At 39.9% G+C, this 24,767-nt stretch overlaps 1 protein-coding gene across 1 annotated transcript in view; it reads left to right on the top strand.

The window, feature by feature from the left end:
* The first annotated feature begins 3,303 nt into the window (after window positions 1–3,303).
* The window catches only part of NEDD4 (NEDD4 E3 ubiquitin protein ligase), a 67,560-nt gene continuing 46,096 nt past the window's right edge, over window positions 3,304–24,767 (top strand). The window contains exons 1-5 of the mRNA XM_072870714.1: window positions 3,304–3,433; window positions 17,615–17,688; window positions 19,300–19,378; window positions 20,523–20,561; window positions 21,005–21,058. Coding sequence (XP_072726815.1) covers window positions 3,389–3,433; window positions 17,615–17,688; window positions 19,300–19,378; window positions 20,523–20,561; window positions 21,005–21,058 — 291 coding nt within the window. The 5' untranslated portion in view covers window positions 3,304–3,388. The remainder of the gene's footprint in view (window positions 3,434–17,614; window positions 17,689–19,299; window positions 19,379–20,522; window positions 20,562–21,004; window positions 21,059–24,767) is intronic.

The raw sequence follows: 24,767 nt of genomic DNA, 5'->3' as shown, positions 1-24,767 counted from the left end.
TATTGTAAATGTATATAAAATTCAGACCACAAATTGGGTCTATCAGGCTGAACGCCATCATCTAAGAGATGGAAAATACTTTTAAAGTTTGTAATTTTTTGATCTTTCATGGGTCTGAAGGTTAATTTAGATGGCAAGAGAAGTCAAACATCTTTGTTACCAGATGACAACTCACTATTGGGATGGAATAATGAGATAAAATATTAATATGTTTTTAATGGTCTTGATATACAGTTAAAGTGTTCCATTGCACTCAGATGATCCAAATGCAGGTTATTCTCTGCAACTGAAAATCAATTATTTGCAGAAAGAGGAAGAGCTCTCAGAAGAGCTCTCCTCCACTATTAGTCTGTAATTGCGTAAGACCATAAAATATTAAATGCTGGAGATATATATCTTACATAAGAACCGAATGTTTGTTAACAAACAGATTGTGGTTTATTTTCCCCTGTTTTTAAGTAAAAGAATACTTTAATTTAAAATTCTTCTATTTTGAATGAACTGCTAGATGTCTTGCTGGAATATTGAAGATAACTATTGATCCCACTGAAAATGCACATAGATCTTATCTTAGCATATGGATGCCTCCAGGTAACAAACCCGGAAACACAGGCCTTGTTGATAGCAGATCATCTACTTATGGATTTGGGATTTGACTGTGTTGTAACTCCTGTTCTGGACAATTAGTGGTCTTTCCACACAAAAAAATTATCAGTGAGATCTTATTTGGGGCTACGCTACACTCTGCTACTTAAAATATGTAATATAACAAATTGAGTATGCTAATGCCCTGTTGTAAATTTCAAAAGGGCATTATTTCAAATTTCAAAGTTATTAAAATGACACGTTACTCAGAATTTAATGTTTGAGTTTTGATGTCTTACAAAAAAGCCCAATAACTAATGTGCTAATAAAATTTTCACAATCAAAACATTTGTTAAATAGGAGTTCAGGATGCTTGAGAGTGCTTCTCATAGCCTTCTATTGTACAGAAAAGCTGAGACTGAGACTGTGGAAAAACAGACAAGCAGAGTTCAGGCAAGTGACAGTAATGTTGTAGTAGGAGATATATAGGGAGAAATAAACCAGTATATTTTATTAAACTAACCAATACAATTTTGAAAAAAAGAAAAAAACACAAGCTTTTGGGGGTCTGATGCTTTCTGTCTGACATGGTTTGTACACTCTAGCAGACTGTAAGACGCAGCACTGCAAAACCAGGTATTTATGCTCGACAGCCACAAACTCACATGCTTTTTCTAGCAAGCTGTAAGAACAATTTACTCATCAACATTAGGCTCAACCACAGAAACAAGTGCTTCACAAAGTAACTGGACCTGGAAATCATGCCTGCTGTAACTTAGGCAGGTTTTCATTGCTTGGCTGTCACCCAGGAACCTCCCACTTAAATTTAGACAAGCCTCTAAACTCATGCTAGGAGAGTGCTGTAGGCAAAGCTGAGTGAAGGGAACTGGAGACAAACGTTGGGTGTCCAGAGGCTTGATCCAGAAACAGGAGGGGCTTGTTTCTTTTGAATTACCCAAAAGCTTATCTGGGTCTTTTTTCCAAACTTTATCAGTTGGTCTAGTAAAAGACATTGTTTCCCCATGTAAATCTACCTGTTCATATTCATAGACGATCATGACTATGAAGACATTTGCCCAAATGGCACTTTGTCTGTTTCTCAGACACTCACCTGATTTTTCATAGGTAATACCCTACATTGATTTTGGCATATGCACAAACCGATGTTGCTGTTGAGATTGCCTTTCCTTGGAGCCTCCTGCTAGCCCTGGGAGGAGGGCACAAGTGTGTGTGATAATGGGCACAGGCTTGCCTGAGCCCTGCTGGGGAGGTGTTAGTTACCTGGGTGTTTCATGATCGGCTTGGGGCACAGTCCAAAGAGCTGAGCCTGGGTCTGCGTTTGTTTTGGAAAGGGTTGTGTTTCTCATCGGATGATGAGAGAAGTAGGTCACCCAGGTCACGAGGGGCCAGGCTGGATGAGCTGAAAGGTGAGGAACAACACTGGTTCCCTGCCAGTGAAGGTGCTGCTACATTTGTTTGTTGTTAGCGACACACGTGATTTTCCACATGTTCATCCTAAGATGAAGGTACGTTCTCTGCACTCACAGGCTGTGCAGTGCCTGGAAGAGTTTGGCTCAGGCGTGTAGAAAGGCTTACGGCTACAAAGCTCGGACTAAACCACCCTATTTTATATTTTTTTTTAGCACAGCTCTTCCTGTTGTCCTCTGCCGGCTGGGAAGGCCAGTGGGCAGACAGGGAGTCCTGAGTGATTCACGGGCAGCTGTTGAAGGCAGCGTGAATTCAAGCCATTTACAAAACCACCATGGAACCAGGTTCTTCCTATGGGAGTGCGGGTGACGGCTGGGAAGCACCACTGAACGGTGATTTGGGAATGACCTCAAGTGTTCAGCCGAAATGTTGTCGTGCTCCCTTACTAACGTGTTGCTATACCGCTTGTAAGTTTGAACGGGGCAGGGAGGGGGGGGCAGATTTTTCTTTTGAGAAACTATAAAGTCTTGATGACATCATTGCTTTGATTTCAGACAAGGCTTTTACAGTTTATCTTTTTCTCTCCTCTGGCATTCTCCCTGCTTGGGTGTTTTGTCAGGTCAGCTCCTTACACAGCGGGGACTTCCTTCCTCCTCTCAGTACCCTGGAAGGCAGCACTACCTCGTCCTGGCAGGCAAGGTCCTTTCTGCGCATTGACAATGATTATTTTTTCCTCTCATTTTTCCCTAAATTTTTGCAATTCTAGAAGTTTCCCTGGATGCGAGGGGTTAAGGCAAGAGCTCCCACAGCTTGTGCCTGGCCCTCAGAGATGTGGAAAAGACTCCGACGATGTAAACCATAGGGAAAATGTGTAGAAAAACTATTTGATTCACCCCATGACCTAGCTAAGGGGTGCCCCTCGAGCAGGGCAGGGAGCAGGTACGGTGCTGTCCCTGTGTCCCCCACGGGGCGGGCTGCAGGCGGGCCGGAGGCGCCGGGCGCCCTGAGGGGCGGTGGAGCTACGGGGGGCGGGGGCGGGGGCGGGCCCGCCCCGCCGCCTGGGGCCGCGCGCCCCCTCGGGCTGCCCGCGCGGCGCGTGTCTCCGGGCGGGGCGCGCAGCGAGAGCCAATCGGGGGGCGCTGCCACCTCCCGGGTGGGCGGTGGCGCGGGCTTCTGCGCCAATCAGGCGAGGCGGGGGGCCGGTGGGAGGAGGGGGGCGCGCGCCCGCGCTCGCGGTGCTGGGGGGCGGCCGCCGCTCTCGCGCGCGGCGGACTGTGGGCGGGGCTGTGGGCGGGGCGGCGGCCGGCCGCGCGGCGGGGCGGTGGCGGCGGGTAAACACGGCGGCGGGAGTGCCGGGAGCGCGCGCCGCTCGGCCATGGCGGCTTCTCCTGTTGAGGTGTTCGGTCTGCCGGGCGAGGAGGTGAGGCCTGTGACCGCCCTACCCCGCGCTTTCCCCTTCCTTTCTCCGCGGAGGGCGGGCGGCGGCTTCTCCGTGGGGCCGGGCCGGGCGGGTCTCCCCTCAGGGCGGGGGTTTCCTGCGGGCCTGCCGCGGTCTGGCGTGGCGGCGGGGAGGGGGAGCGGGAGCGGGGCTGAGGGGCAGGGTGAGGTGAGGTGGGGGCCCCGGCGGGCTCACCCGGGAGTGGGGTAGCGCGGGGCCGGCGCTCCCGTGCCAGCTCCCCTCCGCACCGGCTGCTGGGCCGCCCCCCCAGCCCCGGCCGGCCGCGAGGAGCGCGGTAAGCTGGCGGCTGCCGTGTCTCCTAGCACCGGCATTCCTGTCTCTAGGCTGCTTTTTGAAAGCCGTGCGAGCCTCCCCCTATAGACGGAGAAATTCGCGTGCGTTGGGCAACTTCCTTGTGACGGTGCTAGATGGGTGAAGCGGGATTTCTTCTTCCCCCGCTCCCTCCCCCAGTACTGAAGAATAAAGTCTTTGTTTCAGGCTTTGTCACAGACAGTATTTGAACCACTGAAGTGGTGCGTGGATTGAAATTGTACAAAAGGTAGTTTAGGGCCTGAGCGGTGGTGCTTTTCTCTGCATTGCTATTAGCGAGAGTATGAAATCTTGTGTGCGTTTCAGTGTTTTTTGCAGTAAACTCGTGGGTAACTGAAAGTGACTTCTACAGCGACTTCTGTCGTGAGGTCGTAGTTCCTGAGCAGGTGGATCTTTGGAAGGTGGTTGATACTGATGTACCTGTTACTGTGCTTACGTGGTAGACAGGTGGGGTGGGCTTTTGCATCCAAACACTGGCTTGTGTATAGGGCAGAATACTAATGGAATAGTTAACTTTATCAAGAAGAAAGAAGGTCGCTTTTTTTTAAATTGCAGGTACAGGAAGACTAAAAGCTGTATTCATCTGAAAGCTGTTTGATAACCTCTGTGAAATGTCAGTAATGTTGTCTTTGAGCCAACAGGATATGTTACCAAGACTGTCTTTGATCAGCTCTTTTTGTGTCGAGGCAGTGATGGTCTCCATGTCAATGCACACTTGTTGCATTCTTAGCAGGAATTCACTTTATTAAAACTGTGAAATAATATTTTCTCATCTGTCAGCATGGCTCCCTTTCTCTAGTTCTGCTTTACTTCTGGAGAAGTAACTATAAAGCTCTCAAATTATTTTTTTTCCTTCATCTTAACACTTGAATTGCATAGGAATTCTAACAGAAAATTAGCACAGTATGCTGGAAGGGTTGCATAGCACTTCCCATTGCAAGATCGTATTTTTCAGTTGCTAGTAACTTTTTGAGGCTATCTAGTTGGACTGAAGCGTTCCATGCCTCAGGCTCTCTATTTTAACTTCATTAAACTTTGGTCAGTTTAGTTGTTTGTTGGCCTCCCTTGCTATGGGGAAAATATTTTGAAATCTGGGCAAAATTGAACAATTCTGATCTTCCCTCCTTCCTTTTGAACATTAACATGTTCCTTTGGAACAGTTGGGGGAAGGGGGAGAAAGTTTGAGTATGTAACAAATCTGTCGGATCCAACTTTTCCCATAATTCAAAAGCTTAGTCAAACTTTTTCAAGTTACAAATGTGAAAAATGCAGTTTGTTTATGATCAGAGGCTTTGATATTCAATTGGTGCTTATTAATTCACATGTGAAGAACTTGCTCAGTTTTCTTCATAGTTTTCATGTGTGATTCTGCATGCAGAAATGACAAAACAAATTATCTTAGGGTTATAGGAGAACTGCTGCCAGCTGCTTCTGCCTAGGGTATTAGAATGGAAACTACAGTTCTGCCTCTCTAGATTGTCTTTTTTTGTTTTCCCAGAGTTTACATCTGGAAGATTGCATACACAGAATCACAACAAAAACACAAAGTCAGAAACCCAAATCATATAGAAAGTAGCATCAAGGAGTTTTCTGTAAAAGCCTCCCTCGCCCTCATTGTGCAGGCTTTTCATAGTTTATGTTTGCACACTGCTGCTTCCCCAGGGCTGCTCTGTGACCCACTCTGCAAGATGGATTTGCTTGAAGTATGGTTCAGAATTGTCCGGTAAAAGAAAGCGGCGTTATCTGCAAAACCTCTTTACTTGTTGGCAGCTGTTGCATATGATTATATGGTAAATACAATAATTGTAAATAAATGGTAAATAAAATAAGGAAGGAAGGTGAGGAGAAGTTGGTCTAATTGTTGAGGCAATTGAATGCAGCATTAGAGCGTGGATTTTTCATCCCTTTCTTTCCCCTCCCCCCCTCCCCCCCAGGTTATGCATTTATTCTAGATTTCTTGGTGTATTACTGTATACACCGTTAGTGTATTAGTAACTTGGGCTTAATGAAGGATTGCTAATATGATGTTGCTGACACAAACAAAATGATGAAGCTGGGATGAAAAGGAAGCTGTAGCTGAGGTTATTGTGAATACAGTGGGTTATCGTATATGCTGTATTTAGGTATCTGAATTTCAGTGCCTGAATCCAGCAGATGCAGTTGTCCTTAATTTCTCTGGTTCAGTTTTTCTTCTATAAAATGGATATAGTATGCTTCTGTCACCCATAGGACTTCTTATGATTTAGTTGGATATTGAAATAATGAGCACTAGAAAAGTCAATGGGGAAAACTAATAATTCTGTATTCAGAGCAGGGTCTTAGCAGTGTGTAGAAAATGAGGTCTGGGGTCACATGCTGAAAAATGAAGACAGGAGAAAATACAAAATAGTAGTTTGTGAGCAATACCAATTTTGTTTACTTAGTAAGGTGTCTGTCTCTTAGAAAGAAATAGTTTATGATCCTGTCATCAAAAGTTCTAATGGGATGAATATACAATAACAGGCTACAATAAATATAATCTAGGGACAGTATTAGGCTAAAACTGAATGCTGATCACACTTCTGAAATCTTCTCTTGTGAGTCATTTTACATTGCAGGATAGTATATAGAAAAAAGACAAATGAACAGATAATGCACCTTGTTACAGCTGATCTCAATGTAGAAAAATAAAGAGCTCTAATAATATTTTTAAAAATTACTTTTTATCATGTCTCTAACTTTTTTTTTTTAGAGAGGAAAGAAATACCTTAAAGTATACTTCCCACCTCCAGGTCAGACTTTCTCTCACAGTGCTCTTTGCCTCAGGCTGCTTGAAAAAATCAGTTGGGAGCATTAACTGCTGCAGACTTTGTCTTAACCTGCGAGGTGCGTAACTGTGCCGGTTGCATACTTGGGGTACGTCTACCTTTTGAATATAGTTGCAAGTGTTGGTTCAGATCCACAGGAGTGGACTGACACAACTGCTGCTGCTTTTCTTTGTCATAGCAGTGGTAACTTTGCTGGTGCTCTTAAATGTGCTTGTTGAGGTGGGGTGTCCTTAGCTACAGGGTTTTTGTCTGAGGGACTTTCTAGTACAAAACTTTCAGGTGGCTAAGACTTGGATTTCTGTACATTAAATACTTTGATCAAGCACTGTCTGACACTGAGCTATTCATTTCCAGTTACTGTGTTTTTGTGACAATTGACTGCAGTACTAAATGCAGCATTTTCTAACAGTAATTGTGGAATGGCCTTTCAAAGACTGAAGGAAAAATCGTTGATATCTCAGCTAATGCTCTGTTATTTCTTTGGTTACAGAAGGAATTATATTTTTCAGTGGTTTGCTGGGTTAAAAATGTAATTGTTAAAGAACTGTCCAGAATGACAATGTATTTATTTCTGTTTTCTATTAAAATACCTGCTTGCACTGTAGGGCTTTGGAATGGCATTTAATAAAATGGCGCCGCTTGTCTATATACATGTATTTCCTAGCCAGTTTAATTTAAAAATTTTTATATGTCGGAGTCCTTGTACTCCCAGCCTGAAGTAAGGACTTTCTTATTTTGCTTAGCTCTTTTTATATTGCCTAAATAATCTAAGTTAGCTATCTCTTTTGATCTGTTGTGTCTGTTATGTTTGATCTGTTTCAGGAATCAAACTAGTAATGGGAACTTCTCATAGGCAAAAATACACTTCCCACTTGCATGCATTTGCCATTTTAGGTTTCTCAGTCACTTGAGAGCTGTCCTATGTAGAAAAAGTGTTCTTGTTTTCTGCAGGTCACATAAGATTTCTCATAAGCATATGGTATTTCATTCTGGAAAGCTTTAGATATATCTTTATATTCCTTTAGGGTATACTGCTGGAGTAGGTTGTTCATGGTTATTTAGCTTGCTGCTGGTGAACTGAATGTCTTGGATACATGGTTTATATTCTCTGCTTCTGCACACCTTACCCCACAGCCCTTCTCATACTGTTGTATTTTGAAGATGATGCTGATGACGAGAAATCTTTCAGACATTACTTTGGAGACTGACATGGGCTAGTCTTCTTCTGGATTGCTTCTTACAAAAACAGTAATTTTGTTTGGCTCGTTTGTGCCTGAGCTTGAGGCAGCCCAGTGCTTCTGTTCCTGTTCAAACCCTATGGCCTCCCCAGCACCTCTGTACTGGATGTCTGCTCCATCTGACTCTGTTCTTATATGGGGCACTCAAATAGGAAAAAAAATACACATGCATGCCTCCGTGCTTCAGAAGTGCTCTGAATTTATTTTAGGCTGTGAAGGACTTTCCCATTGCAAGGTGTGATCTGGAATCCAAATCCAGTGTATCTGGAGTAGTTTAGACACTTGTAGAAATGATGATGCTTGTTGGTTTGGTGTTTTTGGGAGGTTTTTTGGTTTTGTTTTGGGTTTGGTGGTGGTTGGTTTTTTTTTTTTGAACAACAATATAATTTGTGTAGATCTGATGGTTTCCAGAAGCTATCTTATGTACCTGGATTTGTTTTGTTTTGTTTTTTAAAGCCTTTCTTTCACACTGAACTAACAAACACTGACTGTGACTGTTGTGGATATTTGGTTGCACATGTTGAAAAGTGGTGTGGTGGTGGTTTTCTTGGTTTGGAGGTTGGTTTGTTTTTTGTTTTTGTTTGTTTTATTTTTTAAGTAAAATTCTGTTGAAAAACAGATAACTCCATTAATGGACTCTTATCTTCTTGAATCTTTTCCTTAATTTGCAATCGAACAGAGATGTTAAATACAATCTGTAGCAACATCCAGCATTTCCTGAAGGATGAGACTTCCTTATTTATGAACACAAAATGCTCCTATGGTACAATTAATGTTTAAGTTCTTTTAGTGAGTTAGTAAGACTGGACTGTAACTGACAGGTGGAAGTTAATGACTTTCGTTATGTTTACAAGATTGATTAATGTAATTCTATAATAGGAATCTTCCTGAATCTAAAACTTGCTTTGCTTGCTTTGAGAGAATTTCTTCAAAGAATAATGGTTTAGCTCTGTTGGTCACCAAGGAGGGGGAGGAGAGTGCTCTCTGGGTTGTGAAGGAATGGTCAAGATGGCAAAGTCTCCTTCCCACTTTCTACCTCCTGGTGAAATAAACTGGTGATGCTAACGAAACATTATCATTTAGAGGTCACCTAACATACATGTCTGCCTCACTTGCAAGGTCTGAATATTGCAGGAACTACTTTCCTTCAGCTAAGGCTCACCATTCTGTGGGAAATGCTTTCTTTCAAATGAGATGGTTGGTTTTAACAATAACTTCATTGGGCCTATTTCTCATGCTGTCAACTTCGTATCTATCTCCTGCTGGAATTGCTCAAGCTGAATATAGCATATATAAGTGCTCTTAGCTAGCCTGATCTTATAATTACGTGTTGGAGTTTCTTTGTTAAGACCTGAAGAATTTTATTTAAAACTCTTAGTACCTCTTTCTCTAAAATATGAGGACAGTCTGTTCTTAAATGTTGTTTTTAAGGTTAGACAGGTGAAGAATGTCAATATCTTCTGGACTGCTTGAGGGAAAACATTCTGTGCTAACCTCACTGTAGGTAATGGAAGAGCCAAATCCTTAATTATTCAGACTCTGAAAGGTTTATTTGAGATTAAAAGACTGCTTATTGCTCCAGTAAATGCCATTAAGGAATTTGTTTTTGTTGCAAAACACTCAGACATAACTTTTATGGTCACTGATGATCTCGAGGTAAAAAAACAAAACAAACCCCAAACTTTTAATGCAACTTGAAATAAGTAAAGTGCTCTTGGATGGGACATGCAGGCTAGGAAACTTGCTAAGATACAGAGTTTTTAATTTATAGAAACACAGCAGTTTCAACTACTAAAATTGGCAGATGCAAGAAGCTGTCTATTCAACTGAAATATGCAGTCGCTTTAGCTGTAAGTAGGTTTCAGCATCATTTCTGAGCTGCTCCTAGGCTTCAGAGCCTTCTATGGGATGATGTCAGTCTTTAATCAATGATTTGTGCTTGAAATACAAGCTACAGTAGGGTAAAGCTGGGTGCCTCGAGTAAGAAGCCTCAGATCTGAGAAGCATGCTATAAAAGAAACTATACATTCATGGCGTGTATCTCTTGCGCTAGTACTTACTCTTTAACAGGGTCTTGGCTTTAGTGCACTTCTGTCCATGCAAGTGTCCTAACTTTTCTTGCTGTTTATAGCTGTTCCTTAATGAGATCAGCACTCTGTGTAGATGTGCACTGTGGAACACTGTATAATAGTTGATAATATCTTTTTTTTTCTTCCCCTCTACTGACCTTCTGGACCGCAGTACATGGGATGGGAGGGATCGCTGTACATGGGACGTGGACATGTTCAGCCCGGTGAACATCCCTTCCTTTTTATGCTCTTTCACTGGGCCAGGCTATTTACTGGTTTCCGTTTTGAACTCCCAAACTATTGGTATGTTTATTTCAGCTTGCCTTATCTGCACATACCCAAAGCTGAATTTTCTGTTCTCTTTTTATCTGTGTGCTGTATGCAGACATGGTATGAAGCTTAAGAAAGCCGTAGTGTATAATTCCTGATATTACCGGAATCTTAAAAGGTGATGCTGCTGACTGTTTTGTTGTTGTAATATCCTTTGATGCTCTTTTCTTGGCTTAATTTAGTGGTAGTTGATTCTTGACCTGTCTCACTGGAACAAAAGAATAACAGGATGTTATTGCCTAGAGCAATTGTTTACTGCAAAGTGTGCTCTCTGTTAGACTACTCAGACATTTTTATATTGGCTTCCTCAAAAAAAGCTGTCTAGTAGTCCAGCAGATACTACCATTTTATGTTTTACATGAAATTAACTCTCTTGTTTTTGGTGTTTCCGTAGATCCTATGTGAATCTTTTCTGTAGAAGTTTATTGAAAAAGCAAAACCAAAACTTGAACCAAAGATTAAAATAGGAAAGCCAATAAAATTAATTTTTTAATACTAATCAAATATGTAGTCTGAAGAACCCTATTCGTAATTAAAAACCTTTCTCTTCTATTGCTATACAATTTTTTAAATTTATCTTAATTTTATATGTATCTTACGCATGTCAAACTGCTTTTTCTGTATGGTAGTTGTTTGTCTGGGTCTGACTCCAATCAGTCACCTGCTGGAGGTTTGGGATGTGTCAGGAATCATTGTTCAACCTGAGGAACAGATTGCAGCTTGCTGAAAAATCCTGTAAAATTGTTTGGAGTTGAAGTGTTTACATTAACATCAGAGAGCACCTTTATAGCCACTGAATTAGATAATAGCATGTTATGTGTTTTGTCTTACTGCTTCAAGTGAAGAAGTTAGTAGTTAGTAGTGTAATACGTAGTAGTGTAATAGTAGTGTAAACAGTAGTGTAATACGTTCATAGTTGAATTATTGGATGTTGCAGACATTAGTGACTGGCAAAGATAAAGGCCTCTTGCTGGTGTACCATTATAGTGTTTCAGTGCACAAAATGAAAAATGTTGAGCACTTTTCCCCCCGTCCCCTGACTCAGGTATAGGCAGCAGCTAAAACTTGTAAGGTGACAAGTTACAACTCTTTGTTGTAATCTTATTGTGAATCTTATCACATTTAGTTTGTGTAGGAAATACTTTATCACTTGCAGTCCGTGGAACTGGCAGTCTGACTGCACGCACATACACGTGTATGTACACGGACATGCGCGCATGCTCACAGACTGGAGTCTGCTTTCAGGGACCCAGACGAGGATCACACTTTATTTTGTTCTCTTGTTTGTTCAGTGTTTTGTACTGTAGTCATCACCATGCCATAATTTCTTTATTTATGCCTTCTTTCTCACCCTTTCTTTCTGCGTATGCTTTTTCTTCTGTCTTCTGCTCTGTCTTGGACTTCCACCACGAAAGTAGGAGTCACTCTCCCAGTTGTCATTAGCATTATTTTCCTACCATGTGAATTTGGGAAGGATGGGGGTGAGAATGGACAGTGTTAATACTTGTCCTTTATGGTCATTGACTATAAACAGCTGTAACCCAGGCAAGACCATTCTATTCTGATAAAGTTGTGAGCAAGTTTTAAACTCCTGAAAAGGCTGAAATTTCTTTCCAAATGCTGCATTCTTGCCCAAAACGAACAGTTCAAGAACTTCTCACCTTAATATATATTCATTGAATCTAGGTAGATTGATAGTGACATTTGTGGAAATGAAATGCTATCCACTTCTGGAAGTGCCGTTTTACTAGTTTGACTCTTGCTTTGCTGTGTAGAGAACACATTTTAAAACTATTTTAATAGGCATACCTAAAAAGGATTTCTGTGTTATGATTGGTTCAAAGTATCGCAGGCTGGCAGGCATTGCCTTTAAAGCTTTAAGTTATTGATCGTCTACATACCAGCTCAGAAACCTTCTATTTCATCATCTTGTTACATACTATCTGTTAGTAAATAGATTCATTGTTAGAGATTGTGAAAGTGGCACATGTTAGCAGACCCAGCTATTTTGACCAGTTAATCTTGAACATGTACTTCAGAATATACTAATATGATTAACAATAGAATAATGATAAAACCTGGAAGTTCATAGTAAGATAACTAACTTGCTGATTCAGCTCTGTAAAGGATGTTTTGTCTGATGTTTTAATCAGACCAAAGGATGTTTTAATCAGACCAATAATTTTTGGACAGTTCAGTCTCTGTAATGTGTAGTAGCCTTATCCTCCCCACATACCCAACCCCTCAGCTTTAAAAATATTATATAACCCCTAAAAATAATTTATCCTTGAATTTGTTAGGAGCAGACTGACTGATATAAACACTCAGTGTCATTTGGACTTCACTTGTATGCAGCCACTCCCTGGCAGATTCAATAGATTAACAAATGCTGCTTCTCTTCCCACAATGTTTTTACCTGATTCATATTGGGGTACTTGTATTCTCAGAGGGAACAGCTTAACAGTTCACAGTTTTAATGGTGAAATGATCTGCTTGTATTTTGTATATGATGCTGTGTTGTGGGCCGTTATTGTGTTCCCTCCTTCTCCCTGTGCCCCACCTCCAGCCTCCAAAGTGGCTGGCAGTCAAATGCTGTCAAAAGAAGCTGAACATCCTTGCTCCATCTATACAAACAACCCTGGTACAACTCTGTGCCCAGAGCTGCTGCCTTTGATGGGCTGTTGTGTGTGCATGCCTCTCAGAAGTGCATGTCTGTGTTACAGAGCAGCTGGGTACTAGGGCATTAAACCTGTAAGACTCCTAGTGTGTTCAAAGCAGCAGTGAAACTCTGTCTCTTCAGCTGCACAGACGGAATAAATTCAGACTGACCCCTTCAAGTTAACGTTGGGACTGCAAAAGCGTGGGTGGGCATTTATGGCCAGGAAGAGACTCTTGGGGAGATAAATTGGTCTGAGAGCGCAGTTTCCTAGACAAGCTGCAGTGCTACTAGACACAGCTGGTGTGTTCCTGGTTACTGACTAGGTGCCTATCCCTTCCTATGCCACCAGAACCACTGGAAGCACTGCAGTGGTGGAAAAGAGTAGCAAGGCGAGCTTGGGCCTGTCTACAGTCAATATAGAAGAGGTACAGGCTGCAGCCTGTGTGCGTCTTGGACCACGAGAACTCTCTCAGGCTGCAGCTGCCTGTGGATCTACAGAAGCAGTTACCAGTCCACCATTTCTTGTACGAGTGGCTACAGAGGGGGCAAATAAGGATCTCCTGAGCAAGGTGAATTGCTTAGTTGGCAATAACCCCAGTTGGCAACTAAGCACCACACAGCCGCTCACTCACCCTCCCCCCTCCCCGTGGGATGGCGGGGAGAATCTGAAGAGCACAAGTAAGAAAACCCATGGGCTGAGTTAAGAACAGTTTAATAATTGAAATAAAATATAATAATAAATTGTAATGAAAAGGAAAATAACAAGAGAGGGTGAGGAACAAAACCCAGGGAAAAACAAAAAAACAAGTGATGCAACTGCTCACCACCCACCCACCAATGCCCAGCCAGTCCCCGAGCAGTGATCTCTGCCCCCCCGGCCAACTCCCCCCAATTTATATATGACGTCATATTGTATGGAATAGCCCTTTGGCCAGTTTGGATAAACTATCTTGGCTGTGCCCCCTCCCAGCTTCTTGTGCACCTGACAGAGCAGGGTAAGCTGAAAAGTCCTTGACTAATGTAAACATTACTGAGCGACAACTAGAACATCAGTCAGTGTGTTATCAACATTATTCTCATACTAAATCCAAACCACAGCGTTATACCAGCTACTAGGAAGAAAATTAACTCTATCCCAGCTGAAACCAGGACATGAATGAAGAAGAAAAGGTTCAAAATTGCCTTTGAAACCATGAGATTTTTGTTTTGAACCTATTCCCTGTAGATGCCAGAATCAAGTACCTGATGCTTTGTCTAAGTGCAGAGCTTGCATCGCCTAATTTTTGGCTGCATGAAATTAACTTCAAACAGTCCTGGAACTCTTCAACTGTTCATTGCTTTCTGAGATCAGTGTGTTTGGGGCAGCTTTTGTGAGCTGTAGCAGCAGTTTAGCAATTCTGCCTGTCATCAGTGTGTGGGGAGAAAAGGTCGTATGGTCACAGCACAGACTAGTATCCTGTCAGCAGGCCTCTCTGGCTCTTCAGGATGTGTGGGGTCGTAGCATAATGGGCCCTTCCAGTGTAAAGCACTATTGACTTCATTTGGATTGAGCTGTCTGAATTTCTCCTGATCAGCCTTGTGCACGAGCGTGACCAGAGAATGTGGAACCTAATCTCTCGTGATTAAGTATTGCCCTTGCACATTAGTGTGGATTTTTTCCTGAAGTTTCTAGTCTTTATAGCTTGGAAAAGGAAGAAGTGGACTCTTCAGTATCACCCATCAGTTTAAAAAAAATACACAAAAGGGTGTGTGGTGGGTTTTTGGGGGGTGTGAGTGGTTAGTGGAAAAAGTGAAAGTGAAAAAGGAGATCTGTTGGGAAGATTGTTGTGAACAATTCAGAATTTTTTTAAAACTTTTTGTTAATCTAGAAGGATATTTCTATATGACAGTTCATAAGCAGATGTCAGCTTGCTTAGTTGTTCTGCTGGGCTAACTAAAATCCTGTAGCTGTCGTAGTTTGGCACCGACCCCAAACAAATAATACTCTCTCTTTCAGCAAGGCATGTTTAAATCAACCTTTAGCATGCTAGCCTCAAGTTTGTGGCTTCTAGTTTCCTGAGGTCACGTACAAAGCAACTTGTCTTTTCGTAAAATAGATTTCAGATAAATTCAGATCTGTATTATGATACAAGTAAACAAACCATGTGATTAAGCCAGCTTTAAAATCTGAGGAGTGTGGATCCTATTTCTGGGATCTCCCCTGTGTGGACTATGTTGATGTCCCATTAAGCCTGACTCTGAGATGCCCATGTCCAGAAGTATCTAATTTCTTTACTTTTCTCATGCTTGAATAACTGAGAAAAGCTTGTGGTCTAAGCAACTAAACACAGATGCAAGAAAGGATATTTGTCTTTTAGGGCAGTGTATCCTACACCAACATCTGTTCTTGGCCTTTTTCTGAGAAGGAGACAGTGAGATTGTTTCTCGAGCTGGGTTCTGTCAGTTGGGTCCCATGGGCTGTGACAGCAGACCCTCCTCTTGTTGGGAGAGGGTAGTGGTGCACTGGGTGAAGTGCAGAAGTGCTCAGTGAGAGCCGAAATGCACATGTGGTACTCTTCAGCTTGAGTAGTCTCCAAAACCTGCTGATGTTGAATGTCACTGAAGCACAGTAATTGATAGAAGAGAAATTGGACGCTCTTCTGGAATGTAAGACAAAGGTGGATATTTTAGGATATTATTTGTGATATATAAAAAATTAACAAATTCTTAATTTGATGCCAACATAGTTTTATACTTATTTTTTCTTAAAGCTGGTCAGTTTTATTGCTGTCTTAAAACGTATTCGTAACGTTATGTGCCTTCAAGCCTGATCGTGAGTAAGAATTTTGAAAACTTAGGACACCTACTAGTGGTCACTGCTGGGTGAGGTTGGTTGTTGGGTCTTTCTTTTCTGAACTATTAGATTTCCTAGTAGGAGACAATTTTCTTTGAGGTGAAGATGGAAGATAGACTTGTGATTTGGCTGGAATTGTCTTGGCCAATTTACTGTTTTGTCAGTAAGTGGATATTGTAGATGTTCATTTCAGTCCCATGGCAATCACCTCTAACTACAGAGGGTGGGAGAAACTTGCTTACTTTTTTTTTATTTTTTATTTTTTTTAATGTAGTGGTTTGTTTTCAGGTATACCTTGTTAGCCAGTAGTCTCTGCCTCAGGATTAGCATGCAGTTCTCTCCATTAGCTTTACGAACCCCTCCAGTTGGTATTGGTTGGGGAGTCCGGCCCTGTGGTTATGTAGGAGATCAATGATAAAAGCAAACTTTCTAGTGCTTCCTATGTGTCTCCTTTTGAAAGCACTTGCAATCATATGTGGAATTCAGGAAGGCCCCAGGGACAACATCTGCTGCTTCACCCATTGCTCTTGGTATCTGTTTAACTCCATAGCCACCTAGATTGGATCAGTTTTCCTCACAAGCATCTCTGACTAGCCATTGCCTACAAACAGTCCTTCATCTGCAAAGCTTTTGCTTTCCAGAGAAACAGTGCTCATTTGTCTTCTTCCTCTGCCATGGTCACAGCTGTTGGGATTTTTTTTTTTTCCCCTCTTGAATTTAGTAGCTTATCAGATGAGCCCTGTAAGACTCTGCACAGCTATATTAACAGGAGTGCAATTACTTATGTCACTCCTGTGAAGCTGTAATTTGAATAATATGTAACTGAAGTAGTTTTTTGGTTTTTAAAAATCTCATACCCTGCTGGCACATCATTTCAGAAATCCCAATATTTTGAGCGTGGCCTCTCTGTGCTGTAAAATAAAAATAAAGAATTCTTTATTTTTGCATTTTTCCAGAGTTCTTTACTGCTTTATTAATCTGTTCTGATAAATTTGATATCCTTTTCATTCCCCTTAGGAAATAAATTTATGGTCAGAGTCTATTCCCCCCCCTCTGATGAATGCCGAGATACCATTAAGTGAAAACTTGCTTGGTCCACACGCATTTGGCTGACTGTTTAATGCAGCTCGCTTGAACGGCTAGTGAGATGTAAACGGCAACCCATTCCTTGCGTCCTAACAGGTGATGCCCGTGTGCACCAAAAATTGCTATGCTGTTCAGAGTATGTTCTCACAAAGGTCCTTGCCTACTCTGTAGAAAAGACTGCTAAGAATTGCCTACTGAGAAACACGGGAACAGCATTTGGGAGCAGTAGAAGTCACTGGGCTGTATGAATTGTGGCAATAGCAGCTTGCTCTTACCATTGCCCTAGGAGAAGATCTTCACGTGTGTGCTATGCAGTACATGCATACTGCATCTAATACAAGTGTATTGCAAGGCTCGCTGGGGAAAATGACTGTTGCTGCCAGAGCAATTTGGAATTTGGGAAAGGCGGCTGGCAGGAATAGTTGTATGCTAGGTTAACAATCCTGTCCTGTGGGGTTAAGCACCCTAACTCAAATAAAAATCCTACACCTTTAGAACACCAAGAAACAAAATAAAATGAATTTTAAAAAACCCAAACCCTACTGTATTGACTTACCCAATTTTTTTGCATTCTGTGTCTTCCATCATATGTGAATATGATGGTGACAAGATTTTAAAAGGGGTAAAGGTAGAATAAATTTGCTACTGAAACTTAGAGCTGTTTCTATCAGACAAAGTAACTGCATTACTTAGTCTATAGTTTTCAGTGTAAATTCAAAATTATGCCAGTAATTGCTTTAGCTTTATAAATTAAAAATAGATCTGAAAAGTAAGTCTGAATGTATCTTGAATATGTTATTTTGTATTTTAGGAGAATACACAAATTGTCAGGGTGAAGGTTATAGCTGGAATTGGCCTGGCCAAGAAGGATATCTTAGGAGCCAGGTAAGAATATATCTTCTTAATGTATTAAGGGACAGCTGCTTCTTTATTTTCTTTCCACAGCTGTTTAGATCTTAGTGAATCCTGCTGTCCCTCTTTCAAAAAAAATCGGAACTGTTTTAACTGGTAACCTTATAAAATGATCAGAGACTATGTAAACATGAAGATGTCTGTTTTCTTGCCCAAGAGTCACTTGGACAGATCTTGCGCATTGGCAAAACAATGTGTGGGAAGGTTTAATTCTCTGCATGGTAAAATAGCTCTGCCATGGAGGATAGATACAGGTATATATTTTACTGCAGGTAGACTGCAGCTAAAATAACAAGAGTTCAGTTCTAATCAAAATTGTCTCATCTGTGCTTTAAAGACTTGGAATGAACACAACACTAAACACTGGTAGCAACAAGACTATTTCAACTCAAATTATATGCAGAGGAGCAGCATCCACCAACTCTGTAGATGTGGTAAACCCATGCCAGTGGCTGCAGGCTCTGGGTATGTGCAAATTTAGAAGTTAACAGTCTGTATAAGGGAAGAAACAATCTAAGTGGCTTAACATTTACCACAGGAAAGATCAGACTTTGTAATTGAAATGCTTTGTAAGATCTTGTAGAATTGGCAAGTGGCAGCACGCAGCTTGTACTAAAGCTACTTTTTCTTCTGGCCCGTGTACAGAGGGTCTAGAAAAGTACTGATGGGTTTAGTACTAGTTCTGCTGTCAGCTGCTTTGGCATATGTACAGGAATGCTGTTATTTTAGCACTAGCAAAATTGTTACGTGTGACATCAGTTTAGCATTAGAGAAATTTCTCTTGTGATATTCATATTTTCCCTAAAGCCAGACAGTCTCTCTTCAGTTTTTTTTTTCATGTGCAGTTTTTTTACTTGAAACAAAAATAGGACAGCTTTTCTCATCATAACTTAAATATGTGAAAACCGAGTGCTCTTTTGCTGTATGGCAGACAGTCTTGGTCACCTTTTGTTACTAGTCTGTCTGAGCAATTGAATGTCTTGACTCTGTTCATTAAAAGTGGATATTAATATAATCTGTTGTTTATTGTACCACAGGAAGGAGAAAAAAAATCTGAGGTAGTAGGCCATTTTAAGCAACCATATTAGGACACCTTCATTAACAGAAAAATTCAGGTTAAACTCAAACTCTGTGAAACTGATAGAACGTTCAGTAAAAATATTGCATGTTCAAGGAAGTACCTCAAATTCCAGGTGTTTTTAAATTGTTAAAACCAAGATATTTAATACTTCAAGCTTTTTCAGTCACAACTGATTTTTTTCGTCTGTGTCGTGTTGGATTTATTAAATCTGTTCTTATGAAATAACAACTGTGAAAGAGGAGAGAGAATCAAATTGTAGTGATTATACAGAATATAAAATGGCATAGTATGGTCATAATCAGTAACAATGTTTAGATGAGTTTTATCTCTAAAACTATTTAGAAAATGATTGTAAGTACAAATGTGTATGGTGTTCATAAAGTAATTGTAACTCCTAGTTTCATAGCTTCTATTAATTTAAGCCTTTTAAAACTCAACTGCTAATAATGCTGACAAAACAGGATATATAGCAGCATGCTTATATTTTTCTTTCCTCCTCCCAGTGACCCATATGTGAAAGTGACAGTGTATGATCCAGTGAATGGAGTCCTTACCAGTGTTCAGACAAAAACTATTAAAAAGGTTAGCTGTCTTATCTTTGTGGGTGTGGTGGTTTTGTTTGTGTTTTGATCAGACTCTAGAGGAAAAGTTAATACTACAGGAAATATAAGAATTAATGTCACTTGAGTGAACGGACATGGGGAAAGGAATGTTCCATGACCTACTCTGTTCACAGCATTATTTTGGTATTTTCCCTTCAATAATTTTTGTGAAAGGTAGAGAAACACTAAGGAATATAAGGTGAGTACTGATTCAAAACTACATCATTCATGGAAATATTGGATTGTTCTGGTTTTCTGAGATCTTTAATGATATAAGAATCTCTCTTTGTACAACTTTTTACTCTCTTTCTTGATGTACAACTTTTATCTTCTTTATGTTTGAAACACAAACACGATTTGTTGTGTTTCAACATCAAATTACACAGTTCACCTGAATCATGATACCACTTGTTTCTCTAGAACACCTGCAGGAAAAAGTCAGTGTTAATACTGTTAATTTATGTTAGATCAACTAAAAATGGAAAATTGTATACACGAGAGGGAAAGTACTCTTCCAAATTGTTATTCTCAGATAGTGGCTGTGATTTGTGTTATGAGATCACTCATGCATTTTTCCCTTCACGTTGATAATTGTTAGTTTCGCTATGATGAGACTTTAAAGTCTCTCTAGTATTTTTTAAAATAGCCACAATTGAAAGATGTGTTTAGTTGAGCAGGTTATATTGTGTTTGGCCCACCTGTGCCTGGTCTTTCTAGATCATGTTGTTGAGGGATTCGGCATTTGCTAAGAGTTCATAATTTCAGGATTAAACATATGTTTGCATGTAAGCAATGTGGATAGTGGACTGAGGAGAAGGCAGTGATTATTACTGAAGACATACCATAAATTAACTGATTTGGACTGTATAATGGGCCCTTCTCTGCATCCCTGGCATTAGCCAAAATCTGAGAATACTTGCATAAATTGTCTCCATTCTGCACTGTATTAAACAGTATAAGACTCCTATGACTTATACCTGCAATAGCAAGGTTAAAGCTTTTGTACTTTCTTCTTAAGTGGATTGTTACATGGGATAAAACAGATGTAAAACATCAAAAAAGACACCGCTATACAATTGTCACTATAACCAATGCTGTCTTCCTTTCTCCTCCCCGCCCCCCAGTCCTTAAACCCAAAGTGGAACGAAGAACTCTTATTTAGAGTAAGTGTTTTTTACAGCCTTATTACCTATGTTGGATATTGCATTAACACATTAGGAAAAATGTTTACTTTAGCTTAAAATCAGTAATACGTCTATAATTAATGTTCAAAAAGGTTCACAAACTGCTTTCCTTAGAAATACATTTGTTAATGTTTTTATTTGTGCCAGAGTTAAATTTTCAGTCTTGATGTTATCTTCTTTATTCCATGGATGTTTAAAAACATGAACATGGATTTAAAACCAGTTTGGGATAGCACCAGTCTTGGCTCATTGGTTCCGATAGAAATGTGCTGCATTAGTGAAATGGCAGCAAGGTGTAGATTTGCTGTTTAATTTAGGTCTTACGTATTTCTTTCCTCCTGCATAAACATAGAGATTTTGCTGAAGACAAATGCTGGAATTCAGCATATATTTTTAACTATTAACGTATTTCTTTTTCCTAGGTTAATCCTCAGAAACACAGACTCCTTTTTGAAGTATTTGATGAAAACCGTTTGGTAGGTCCTTTTGTGTTAATATTGCAAAGTATTAAAGACTTGAATGAAAGTAAGTTCATCTGGATTCAATATGGATTAAAAAACCACACCAAACAATCTTAACTTCTATAATGAAATCTAAACCTAAGGGCGGACCTGATTTGTTTACTTATCTGACATTACCACACTTTGTGATGCTCTGAAGCAGTTATTTTATTATTCTTAACTTCTGGTGTGCTTTAACTCATAAAAGCGTAATTCTTTTATAGTGCTTTTCAAATTATATGGCCATATTCTTTGGTGATATTGAAAGCTCCGCATTGAATGTTTCTTTTTCCCACAAACAAAATAGTATTGACAATGTAGGTATCTCTGTACACACTGTGAGAAGCTTCTTCAGTGTGTGAGGAGTAGCATGAAAGAAAGCATGTGTGCATTTTCTTTGGAAATCTTAACAAGTGGACAGTGGATTGTGATCTTGTAGATAGGTGTCACTCTCTGAATGGTAGGTCATAAGTGAGATAGGGATAGCTTGTGCATTTATTTTCTCAGTGAAATGAAAACTCCTCCTCTGACCATGTTCTCGTTTTATGTGTGAAGATGTCTACTTGCTTATCTTTCTGTCTGTACGTTTTATTGTGAGTAAGGCTGGTAGTAGTACAGTCATGACACTTGCATCCTAGGGCCACTTCACAGACATTCCTTCGCACTGGAATATATACCTTTTCCTTCTGCAATAGTTTGAAACTAATAGGAGGGATTGAGTGCTCTTTAGTTTGTACTCCAAACACCATTTTATTCTGATAGCCGTTATAAAGGATCTCTTTGTGCTTGAGTAGTGTGTTGGCTATGAAAAACTTACTGTTTTTTCCTAATGCTTTCTGTATATATTCGGTAATCCATTGTATCTGTTATGGAGGTGCTGCTCTGCTAAAGTTGGGAAGAGTGAAAATGTATGTAAATATAAGTACAAACTGTCTAGAATAATTAGATTTAAAGAAAGAAGAGGCTTGTTTCTTGGTTATAGGCATCACACAGTCCCCAAACCATTTACTTCTTGACTGGTGGTATTACCTGTCCCAACTATTTCAAACACAGTGTCTCTTTTATTTAAAAAAAAAGCAACACAATTTTAAAGGGAATCGTCAGCATTTGTGGCTTACATGGCAGGTTAAATATGATTTTTCAGGATGCTCAGATGTTCATCTCAACATGATGTTACAGGCTACAGTGTATTCTTCATGAAGTCAAAGTACTTTGTCCTTTAGTCATTGGAACGTTACTGCCACCCCCTGGAAGACAGGAGGCATGATTAGAAAGTCAGATTCCTGATTTTTTTGGGAGAAGGCCAATGCTTTCTTTGTGGTTTCCACCAAGATAATTCCTTAGCATTCTTTCTCTAATCTAGAGTAGATAAGTTGTTTGACCTGTTTGCTTATGGGAGAGGAACCAATAAAACATTTTATTCACATCAACTTGGAAATGGTGCTTTGTTTCCTATGTATGATTATATTTAGAAATCAAAGCATTGTGACCTCATCAGTCACTGTATAGTTCTACAATAACCCCAGTACTTTTCATCTTTTCCATCTCGCCATTTGGTGAATGGAAAAGGCTGTCTCCCTGTTTCTCTTTAGCTTGCTCTCAGAAACACTAAATTTCTATCCCAGATGTCTTGAGCTGTTTTAAATAAGTCCAATTGTTGCCTTAGCTGTGATTGTTGTTTAGCATTGACAAGCTCCCCCTCTTCTATTAATTCATCTTCACATGTCAGAAATCATAGGTGCCTTGCACTCTTTCACTAGGATACATAGCTATAATCAGAAAGTGTTTCATCTTCCATTATTTTAGCGGGCTTCAGTGTTGGTCAGCCTTTCGTTCTTCTACCTATTGGATGACTGTTTAGAGGTGAGCAAGCTGATAAAACTGAAATTCTCTTACATCTGTGAGACCGTCCTCCCAACGGATAATTTCCTCTTTATAAAAAATTGTCCCAAGTGCTTTTATTCCCTGTAACTTTTGGGGATAAACTGAAGCCTGAAATCTCTGCTTCTTGTTTTTAAGAAATGTTGCTTTCTTGAAAACCAGGCTCAAAACTTATCTTCAATGTTAGGCTTAAATTCAAAGTCGTTCCGCATTGGTTGTATCGGCAACAATTGGAGTTTTAAAAACTTCCTGTAATAGCTTTAAAACTTTTCAAAGATCACCTGTCTTGGATTTGGTAAGGGAACACTAAATCTGGTTTGTTCTACTGACTTGTTGCAAACCATTAGTAGAATAAAGGGCTTGAGCAGTTTGTGGAGTCCTCAGTTATGGTTGTCTTTAAAAACACATTAGAAAAATCTTTCAAGAAGGACAGTGAGATCACTTATGAGATGGAATGGTGAAGGGACTAGGTGACTCTTTGCTCTCTCTTCCTGTCTTACAATAACTTGTCACAATTATGTGTATTTCAAACGAAGTGCCAAAATCTGTTACTGATACTGAAGAAGTCAATGATGTTAAGATTTGAATGGAGCTATTGGTACTTTTTAAAAATGATTATTTTTTATTTATTTTTATGTCAACTCTAATTCAGCAAGACAGAATTTTGCATTTTAAAAGCCATTTTATGTTGACTAAGGAAGCTGTACTTGGCTGGCTATACCTATAGTCATACCTAAGGAAGACCAACATGTTGAGAAATTTCACTTAAATCTTAAGCCTGAGTTACCAAAATTTGTCAGCTTATAATTTTCTTAGAGGTTTCTTTAGTAAAATTGGAAAAACATTTCAGATGATCTGTTGGGGGAGAAAGTGTTGCTTTCTTTTACTGAAAGCAGTATCTCTAATAAAGTGATTGAAATTTGTTGTGTATCACACTAACATGTTACAAACTGTGCTACTAATAAATTTGTTGGTGGGGAGAAAAGGAGCTGTAAGAAATAAATTTTTTTTTTTATTTTTTTTACTCTTCACTCACATGTCTTGGGGTGGGTTGGTTTTTTTTGGTTTTTTTTAATATATTGCTTGAAGTTCAAGTGTAACTCTTTGAAACTGTGACCAAAATAATCTTTCCTAGTATTTTCCTTACCTCTTCTTCCCCCCCATCCCAGTCCCCCTCCAACATATAACATTAGAAGAAGTCCAGTTGGTAAAGCATAATGAAATAAATGAACTATTGTATTTGTTGGCTTCTTATGAATAAGCTAGTATTCATTTATTGCTGCATTCTAATCATGGAATTCAGGTAACGGAGGTTAAGTAAGCCCTGGAGTATAATTAGAAAACAAATTTGTTGCTTGCAAACAGGATACTGTGAATTTGATTCTTGGCTCTTTTTTGGGAAGGAGGTATAAATGTTAATTTTACTGCCTTCTAGCTTAAAATACAGTAAAGGTTAAATAAATATGGAGCAGAAAAAAAATCCAGTAGTATGACCTATAAAAGTATAAATGGCCTAGTGTTCTCTTCTGTTTGCACTTTTTCAGCAGCACTAAGTAATTTCATGTTAGCGTGGTAGTGTTTAGTACTGCATCATATATGGCTTCTGTATTCAAAAGTACATTCATAGCCAAATGTTTGGGGTTTTGTTTTGGTTTTTTTTTTTTTTTTTTAAACACAACAAAACCCCCCCACAACAGCAAGATTCAAGACTGTCTTTTTTCAAAAGTCCCACTAGGTGCCAGCAAAGGACCTTTTCAGACTAGATGAGCCCGTGAAACATTTTATAGGAATTCTAAATCCCATT

This window comes from Ciconia boyciana, chromosome 8 (genome assembly GCF_034638445.1).
Source record: "Ciconia boyciana chromosome 8, ASM3463844v1, whole genome shotgun sequence".
NCBI lineage: Eukaryota > Metazoa > Chordata > Aves > Ciconiiformes > Ciconiidae > Ciconia > Ciconia boyciana.
Note: the sequence above shows the minus strand (reverse complement) of the source record. Positions and strands in the feature narration are given on the sequence as shown.